We start from the raw sequence: 9,826 nt of genomic DNA, 5'->3' as shown, positions 1-9,826 counted from the left end.
AATAAAAAATAAAAAAAAAGTGTTAAAAAAAAAAGAAAAATAAGGGATATGTACAGGCAGCACCCTCTGTTATACTCAGAGAGCTAGGAGTGCAATATGATGGCAGAGTGGCTCTCTAGAACAAGTCAGGCCCTGGGTTTGGCTCCAGAGCTACACAAGGGCAGGGGAGACAAAAGCTGTATTTCTAGGAGGCAGTCTAATATGCCATCCAGAATGCATTTTCAAAAATAGCTCCACAGCTAGGAAAAACACTACACTGAACCATGTATGGAAGGAAAGAAGGGAACTGGTGGCCCAAACCAGAACTAGGCTTTGTTTTCTATAAAGAACCAGAGGAGGATAAGGGCTCAGGAAGGATCCATGATTGATCACAGCCACTGTGCACTGGTAAGCACCAGGCAGAGAAAATAAGACAAACACACCTGTCATCACATCCCATGAGACAGGGACCAAAGACAAACCAGTAAACTCCAAAGGATGTCAGACTGGAGAAAACTAAGGAGAAAGCCAAGGTAGAGAGAAATGGGTGGCAGGTAGGCAGTGAGACCCCATTATGAGCCAAGCCTGAGCTATAAAGCTGGGGAGAATGTCCAAGGAGAATCGGAATGAACAGGACAGACTCTTTACAGACAGAGTGCTAAGGTCTGTGGTCACAGGGTCAGGACAAGACCCTGTGTTTCAATGACACCCAGGGATGGCTGGGCAAGCTCTCTGGGCTTTCAGGTTCTGAGTGCAGACTGAGGCCAGCACATAACCAGCTCACAGCTTTCAGGGTCTGGCCAGGGCAGCACATGGACAACACTTAAGAGTGGAGCCTGATCCCAGCATAGGACCCATGATGCTAGGCACAGCATGATGACCACCCCTCTAAGAGTGCTGTGCCTTCAGAATCGAACAAATAACTGCTGAGGTGACACAGAGTTCCAGGTGAAACCTCAACAAAGCTTGCACCCCCCAAGCACAGAGAAGCAGGTTCCAACTCCCAAAGCACCAGCAAGACTGCCTGTGAGGCTTCAGATGGCCTGAGCATGGTGGGTGAGCCCCTCTGGGCTCTCATCTCGTAGGAAGTGTTTCTCTTTCAACTTTAACAGAGAGTGAGTATGTAGCTCAGGCTGGCCTTGAATTTGTGCTGATCATCTTGCCTCAGCCCAGCCTCCCAAATGCTGGAATGACAGGTGTTCTCTACCCTATCTGGCTTCTCTCCTTACTCTTACTTGAATCTAGCCAGGGATGTTAAATCAAATTATATTCCAGGACTTGGGTGCCTATTGGTGAGTTTTGCCCAACAACCACTCAACTGAAACTTCTTGTGGGCTTTGCTTTATTCCTCAAAGTAGCCTTGTTGTGCCCAGACACCCTGGATCAAAAGTGGCCTACTCTCTTATAGGAGGGTGCTAGAACATGTTTCACATTCCTTGTGACCTTAAAGCACCACACAAATGGGAGCTGCCTGGTTTTAATCCTCCTGGTCTAAGTATTCTGCTAGTCTTGACAGGTATTTTTGTGTAACTCGTTCTTGGGGGCTGAGGACTGGGAATCGAACCCAGGGTCTTTACACTGAGTTCCATCCAACTCAGTGTTTTTTTTTGTTTTTTTTTGTTTTTTTTTGAGTGAGAGTATTAGTTGCTAAGTTGCCCAGCCTGGGCTTGAACTTGTAATCTTCCCACCTTTGCCTCCAGAAGTGCTGGGATTGAAGGCTGCACTCCCACGCCTGGCTTCATTTTATTTAATTCTTCTGACAACTTATTCTCACATTTTGTGCCTCCCTTTGCACTACTAACTTTTATAAATCTGGGAAGGGACTCCTGGGGTGTTAGTAGTAACAATGACAGCCAGAGAAACCTGAGTGCCCTTTAATTATCACTCACATGAAAGCATGTCAACCTGAGGAACATGTGACCAAAGTGTATTAATGATAATCACGCCAATCCTTTTCTTTTCTTTTGGGGGAACCGGGGATTGAACTCAGTACCTGGCTCCTAGACCGATCCTTTTCTGCACACCAATAATGTCTTTCACACAGATTATTCCAAGACAGAGGTCATTAAGAGCCACTGGTTTTATAAGCAAGAATGATAGAGCCTGGGAAGCACTATGTACCCCCGACATGGGTATGAAGTCCACCACCCACCACACATTGGGACTGAGACAGAGACTACTCTGGCCTGTTTCTCTTCTGTGACCTGGGGATGGTGCACAGCACCCAAGCAGAAGGTGACTGTGTGGGTTAAGCTGCTGTGACACTGGAAATAGGGACAGCAGATGAGGCACTGAGTAATACAAGCTGTTTTCCTCTGTGCTGACCCACGGACCACAGTCCCATCAACAATGGCTTTCCCTCCACCTGCCTTGTCTCCCCACGTGTGTCCTGGGCATGCTGCTGACATCTGTGCCTGCACGTATCCCCACCGAGGCACTCCCAGCAGCACAGTCCTGCTTCACTGCCTCAGAGGCTTGGAAGCCCATTTACCTGGTAACTGCTAAACCAGGATTCTGACCACTAGTTCTTCCTTCTGTAGGAAAGTAAAGGGTGGTTCCTGAAGATCACATGGGATTGCTCTTTGCTGGACCTAATTGCTAAGGACTACGAAGTGTTCTCCTGGCTGTGTAGGATGCTTCTCCACCACTCTTTTCTCACGCCGGGGCCCTGGAGCAAAGGGGTCATTAAGGGCCGCATAAAATGGACAGAGCTGTTTCTGTACTGGCACTATTCATGATTCCTGCCTTTGCCCAGTCACAAGCAGCAGGACCTTGTCCAGTAACATGAGGAGAGAGACTATTTTCTCTGTCCTTTTGGTCTCCCTTGTTCCCTCTGGGAGAAGCGCTGAGCCTTCCAGGTTAGGACCATAGGTCATCCCTCAACTGGGAAAAGGGACAGATTGTCACAGTTGTAATTACAGGTGAGATCAAAGGTCATCTGACTTTTGGAACCTTCTGAGAGCTTGAGACACTCAGGTGGTTCACTGAAGGGACAGAATTGGATCTATTGAAGGCAAATGGATTCTCAGAAGCCTAGAGAACACAGGAGGAAAATCTGCCTTTCAACACAAGGCCAGAGGCATACCCAGGAGATTCTACCTGAGGGCCTCAACCCTTTTCTACCCCTCCCTAGTCCAGTTTCAGCAAATATTAGCCTCAGCTTCAAACTGCTTGAAGGTTCCCTGAAGAAAGTCTGGAACTGGGGTTTGCTCAGGTGTAGAGCATGTGCGTTGCATATGTGAGGATTTGGGTTTAATCCCCAGCACCAAAAACACAAGTAGGTGAAAATAGGTGTGTGACTTGATAAAATTTACAGTAAATGTTCACCACCTATAAAGACAAGCTGGGCTACAAGAGTTCAAGACCAGCCTGATCTACCACCACCAACAAAACAATAATTTATAAAGAACTCCTAGAAGCCAGCAAGCAGCAAGGTAATGTTGATTATGGGAAATAATGGAGGAGGAAGAGATGAGAGAAAGAGGGGAGGAGGAAGAGGAGAAAAAAGGGTGAGAAGAGGAGGAGGAAGAAGAGAAGAGGGAATCAGTGGCAAGGGAAGTTCTTTGACCCTTACTAAAACTAGTAAAGTTTATTTCAGAAAGTGTTTTCTTTCCCTTACCTCTTTTGCAATACTGGGGACTGACCCAGGGCCATATGCCAACTAGGCAAATGTTCTACTACTAAGCTATGCCCTTGCCCTCAAACTTTTTTTCCTAAGTAGGATGGCACTTTTTTGTTGTTGTTTTTGCATGTGTGTGGCTGGCTCAGCCAGCCCTGGGGGGTGGGGCTGGCGCAGCATGTGGTGTCAGGGATCAAACCCGGACCCTGCGCTTTGCCTAAGCTTGCCTAAGCAGGTACTTTAGACAGCTGAGCTATCTTACCAGCCCCTTGCTATTGTTTTTAGAGATAGGGTCTCACTTTGTAGTACATACTGGCCTTGAACTATGTAACCCCCAAATAGCTCTGAACTCATAGCAATCCTCCTGCTTCAGCTTCTAGAGTATTGGGATTATAGGTGTGCGCACTACCACACCTGACTTTTGTTTGGGCAAGTGCACTACCAATGAGCCCCATATCCCAGCCCTGCAGATGAGGTTTCCCATGGTGCCTTAAGATAGCAGAAATGTGCTACTCCTCTGCTGGCAGAGAGGGTGCAAGGCCTGGGGCTCTGTCTTCCTGGCCCCCTTACCCTTTCCTTGAGAACACATGAATTGAAAGGGGAAAGAAATTGACATTTAGATAAATAATGGACAAATGAATGGGCAGAAAGGAAAGCTCCTCCCTCTTGTGGAGGATGCAGTGGATTTGGAAAATCAGCACTTTGGAACTATCACGGTAACAGTTTGAACAAAACCACTGGTCCACAAGACAGTTTGACAAGATGCAGGACACTTGCAAGCTCTTTGTGCAAATGGCTGGCACAAACAGGGGATACACTGCTGAGCAGGGGCCTGTGTCACTGCTGTTGCTGCCAGAAGTGTGCATGCCCTGTGAGGCAAACAGAGGCAGAAGGGCTCTAGAGGAAGACAGATGAGGTGAGGAGCAGCACAGGCGAGGTCCTAGGTCCAATCCAAAGCATGAAACCAAAACAAAAAACAGTAGAGACAACCTGATGATGGGGTAGGATCCTTGACTAGGTCACGTATGGAGGAAAAAATGCCACAAAGGACATTATCAAAACAATTCCATCTGAGGCAGACTGCCAACTGGACTCATACCCTGGGTCAATGTATCGATTCCCCATTTTGGCCACTGTCCCATGGTGGAGTAAGAGAACACAAGAGGGACATGGCACAGGCCAGCTAATTTCAACCATGTCAGAAAAAGCCAACACAAAGTTCCTGCAGGAAGCTCGTGTGAGGTAATCAGAAATACCACAGCTTTACTGTGGTAAGGGAAGGGTGTGGGCAAAGCCTCCAAGGATGCTACTGCACTCACCTGCGTAGGACAGCCCAGCGATCTCCACAAACAGTTCTTCCTCAGAGAAGCTCTCAGGGAGCATGAGGAAGGCTGTGGTAACCGCACTCCTCAGGTTCTTATCCAGGGCTGATCGCAGGGTGACATCCTCATTCATTGCTACGATTTTCACCTGGAGAAAGCAGGATTGTCAGGAGAAAAATTGCTGAAGCCCTGACTTTATTTTTTTCTGTACTGAGGTGGGAGGGCTGTAGACAGGAGTACTCTACTACTGAGCTACAGCCCCAGCCCTCTCTTTCTGAGACAGAGTCTTGTGAATTTGCCTGTGCCAATCTCAAACTCGTGGCCCTCCTGCCTAAGAGTTATGGGTATGTATGTGCCTTGGAACTATTCCAAACACCTACCACCAAGATCCTGGAATATCAGTTCAGGTGACACAAGATACTTATTATTCTAATAAGTAATCCTAGAATCTCCCATCTTAGGTCAAAGTCAGAAAAACCATGATACAAGAACAGATCACAATGCCAAAGAAAACAAAATTAATGTTCCTTTAAATGAGAAACTCACCACAGGATTTATTTATTTATTTATTTATTTTAAGACTAGGTCTCACTATGCAGTTCAACTTACTATAGCCCAGGATGGCCTTGAGCTCATGGCAATCCTCCTTCCTCCTTCCAGAACTGTCTTGAGTTCTGGAAGTACAGCCCTGTACCACTACATCTGACACCACAGGCTTTAAGAAAGGAAGAATATCCTTTGGGAACTTCAACATTTTTGAATGTTATATTATTTTCCACTGTTCTTCACTTAATTTTCTAGTGGAAAAAGGGATTTCATTTCAGTAGCTAGTGTGCATCCCTCTTCTTGCCCTATATAAGCGGAAAGTTCATGCTCTATTTCATGATTTTTAGATACACTGATTTTGAACTTGACTAAGAATGAAAGGAAAGAAAATGAACTAACAGAAAAATGCATTCAGAAGACAGGGCTGAGCTCAAGTCCAGCTATTCCACTAGCTCTGTGAATTTGAGCAAATTAACTCCTCAGAATTTAAGTCCTCATCTATAAAATAAAGATACCTGCTTTGTTCAAGCATGTGTCCTGGGTGTGTTTCTCAGTGCGCTTCACAGCCCAAGGGGCTCCAGGCATGGAGCACACACTGCCAGTGAGTTCTGGGAAGTACAGATACCATGGCCTCAGGACATTCCCAGGCAACTCTGAGGGCACAGATCCTTGTAATGGCGACATCAACACACACCCTGCCTGAATCTTTTCCCAACTGCTTCTTCTAATTGACACTGTCCACAGAGAAAGGGCCTGGTGGGCTGGACAGAGAGCTCAGCACTCTTAAGTGCCTGCCTGGCAAGCACAAGGACCTGAGTTCCATCCCTGGTACACTGGGTGTGCTGTGCTGGGCACTGAAACCAGATGTGATGCCAGCGCTAAGGAGGCTGAGATAGGAGGATCACTGAGTCTGAGCTGTGTAGTGAGACAATGTACCAAGTAAATAAAAGATTTAAAAGAATTTTTTTTGAAGAAAGTGCCTGCTAGGCCCTTAGAGGACTTCTGTGTCAGCCCCATGCCCTCCTTCCCTTGGCCATGTGGTGCAGTCACTCTGCCTCATTCCAGGAAACAGGGCCTAGGATGCCTTTTGTCAAATACATGTAACTTAAGACAAGTAATATGGCACCTGAGGGACATAATGTAAGAAACTACCAAATGAAATTTCATTAAAATGCAAGAAGAGAGAACAATACAACTTTTTCCCCAGGGTATAGCTTTGTTTTTTTAAATAACAAAAAGCAGTACTAAACACAGGTAACATTGATAAATCAAGCTTAACCACCCAATTTTTCACCTTGCACTCTTTCTTCCTTGGGAACACAAGCAACAGGTGGCCCTCACATCTGACCAGCAGGCCAAGTCCTTGGTGTCTCCTTGCCTACCCAGACCATTGTGAGGACTTCACGACCTCAGTGAGGCCTCCCCCACCTGTGAGCTTAGTGCTCTCAGTCACCAGAACAAAACCAAGGAGCCTCTAGGATCATGACCTCCTGAGTACATGGGGAATTGACAGCAAGTGGCATGGTAATAGCCTTAACACTCTGCAAATCAACTCCTCAACATCTTGACTGTCTTCTTCTTTGAAAGGTCTTATTACGTACATTCTAGGCTGGCCTTGAAATAACACTGTACCCCAGGCTGGCCTCAAACTCACTATGTAGCCCACCCAGGCTGGCCTTGAATTTAGGATAATCCTGTGTAAGCCTCCTGGGTGTTGGGATTACAGGGACACGCCACACTTGTCCTAATCTTTTTTTTTTTTGTATTTTTTTAGTACAGGGTCTTCAAAGTCTTACTACACAGATCGGACTTATAGTGATCCTCCTGTTATCAGCCTCCCAAGCATGGGGAATTACATGTGTGTGCCACCACACCCAGTCTCAATTGCCATCTCTGGCAAGGCATGCTGGGGAATCGAACCCCAGTCACTGTGCTCTGCCTAAGCAGGTGCTTTAGTCAACTGAGCTATCTGGTTGGCCTATTTATTTTGAGACAGTCTCACTATGTAGTTCAGGTATATAGGGCAACCTTGACCTCACTATGTATTGCAGGCTGGCCTCTAACTCACAGTGGGACCTCCTGCCTCAGCCCCACAAGTGCTAGGATTACAGGTGTGTGATAACACACCTGGTTTAACTTTTATCTTGACATATGATTATAACAGAAAGAGAACCATTCTCTTTTTGGAAGTGCGAGGGATTGAACTCAAGGCCTTGCATGTACCAAGTGCATGTTCTATTGCTGAGCTATACCCCAGTCTCCCAATTGTAAGGTCCTATAAATTGTCTTATGTTTACTGCTTGACTAACTTTTCAAAGCTTTGTATTCCATATGGAATCACTGATCTAGGAGTCCAACCTCCTCACTTACACAGGTGTAGAAACTGAAGGCCAGAAGTTAAAAGTTTCCCTCAAAAAAAGCTGCCAGCAGCAAAGCAGGGTCCTGTCCTCTGTGGTGCCTCTCTATCACCACCTCCCCTTCACCACCTCCATTCCACAGGTCCTTCTCAATACCCCTAAACCCTCTCTTCTTTTTCCCTCCCTTACCCTTCCTTTTAATCTCCAAGGCTTTCAAAGACAGTGACATTAGACGCTATTCTGAAATGCTAACAATTCAAAGACACAAAGAAAATAATAAATTTGGGGAATATTTTCCTAGTTAACCAAAATCTCACTTGTTCTCCAAGGGAGCTGTTCAACTTAGGTTGTAAAAAAGCAGTCTAACAGCAGACTACAGCACCTGATTAGGCACAGTGCAGTGGCCAGGGTTTGATCCTCTGTGTGCCATGCTGGCCTCGCCCCTGGGGCCTGCTAAGACGGTGATTAAGACTGGGCTTGGTGCTGCGTGCCTATAATCCCAGCTCTTGGGAGGCTGAAAACAGGAGAAGCACTGAGTCTGATCTATGTAGTGAGACCCTGTACACCCTCTAATAAATACAGGGAAAAAAAAAGCAGTTTATTTGCTGTTGAAAGTTAAGAAAGTACAAATCCAAGTGTCCTCACTCAAAGGAAAAGTGTCAATTTGGGAAGCTCTGCTACTTTGAGACCTGACTCTTCTGAGCAAGCAAGGTGCACTACAAGGTCTCTTGGTAGCACTGTGATTTGTATGTGGAGGGAAAAACCAGTGCGTGCCTAGGGTGCTGCCTGAGGCTAGAAAGAGCAGAGCCCCGGGGTTGTGAATAGCTGCTTGTGCCTCACTGTGAATGCCTGCCTGAACTGCACAGACAGCACTGACGCTAGGCCAGGGTCTTGGCTGCAGCGAGGAAGAGGCAATGCTGGAAGTGATTGTCAGAGAAGAGATTTGTGAGACTGGAATAGAGCAAGCCACACATAGCTCCACTGTGACAGTGGCAAGGATGAGCCACCTGAATAGCAAACAGCAGGGTCTTGGTCACAAAGAACAAGAGCCTGCCTAACTCTGAAATAAATACTCAACCACTCCCTAGAATTTTTCCATTAAAAATACCAGGAGAGGGGCTGTGCCCAAAATGTCCCTGTTGGTGGAGAAAGAAACATGGGCAGAACCAGGCCACTGCCCCCACCTGCTGGCTGGGGCTCTGTGAGGACAACCACCGGGCAGAGCAGAGAAGAAACTTGTCTTTTTGGTCACAAGGGAAACAGCCAAGCCCTACACTTCAAAGGGAGCCCTAAATTGACTGACAGCAGGCAAAGCCCAAACCAGGAAGGGCGGCTTCCCGTTTGCCATTTGGGCAGCTTGTAGCACCAGGATTTTTCTACTGACAAAACAGAAATCCATAAAGCTACAACCTAGGGATAGGGACTCTCACAGAACTGGAAATGCACTAATAAAACATGGAATTTGGTGCTTTAAATGGTCAATTACATATTATGTAAAGTATATAAAGCTGTTACAAAAAAGTAAACCTGAGTGATTAGCAAAAACATATTGCAATGAATAAAGTCCTCTTAACAAAACGGTAAAATATCAATCAAAGTGAATGCTTTTAAGATCCAAGCCAGCCTGTGGTCTCCCCCAGAAACTGTGGGGCTGAGGTAGGAAGGTTGCTGAAGCCTAGCTGCTGGATACCAGCCTGGGCAATGCGGTGATACCACCACTCCAATGGAAAAAAATCAAACCAAACTAAAACCATACACACAAGAAAAATTACCAACATACCAAAAACAATGTGAATTACAAGAATCCAAAGTTGGCCAGGAAACCAACTGTATTAATTTTTTCTTTTTTAATTTACAAAGGCTCATCCACCATGTCTATGAAAAACTTTGAATTTCATGGTTCTTAACTTGAAAAGCAGTTGTAAGGCCTGGGCTGTAGCTCAGATGACCTGCCCAGCACTACGCACATGCATCATGCACACACACACACACACACACACACA

The 9,826-nt window shown here is 46.1% G+C and overlaps 1 protein-coding gene across 2 annotated transcripts in view; it reads right to left on the bottom strand.

Annotated features, from left to right (window-relative positions):
- Tamm41 (TAM41 mitochondrial translocator assembly and maintenance homolog) overlaps positions 1 to 9,826 on the bottom strand; it is a 57,113-nt gene that overhangs the window by 37,653 nt on the left and 9,634 nt on the right. For both annotated transcript variants that reach the window (XM_004645607.2, XM_023705973.1), the window contains exon 4: positions 4,918 to 5,068. In XM_004645607.2, coding sequence (XP_004645664.1) covers positions 4,918 to 5,068 — 151 coding nt within the window. The remainder of the gene's footprint in view (positions 1 to 4,917; positions 5,069 to 9,826) is intronic.

The sequence above is a fragment of the Octodon degus genome, unplaced genomic scaffold (assembly GCF_000260255.1).
Source record: "Octodon degus isolate 3935 unplaced genomic scaffold, OctDeg1.0 scaffold00233, whole genome shotgun sequence".
NCBI classification, from domain to species: domain Eukaryota; kingdom Metazoa; phylum Chordata; class Mammalia; order Rodentia; family Octodontidae; genus Octodon; species Octodon degus.
The sequence above is the reverse complement of the archived record's forward strand: the minus strand, read 5'-3'. Positions and strand labels throughout refer to the sequence as shown.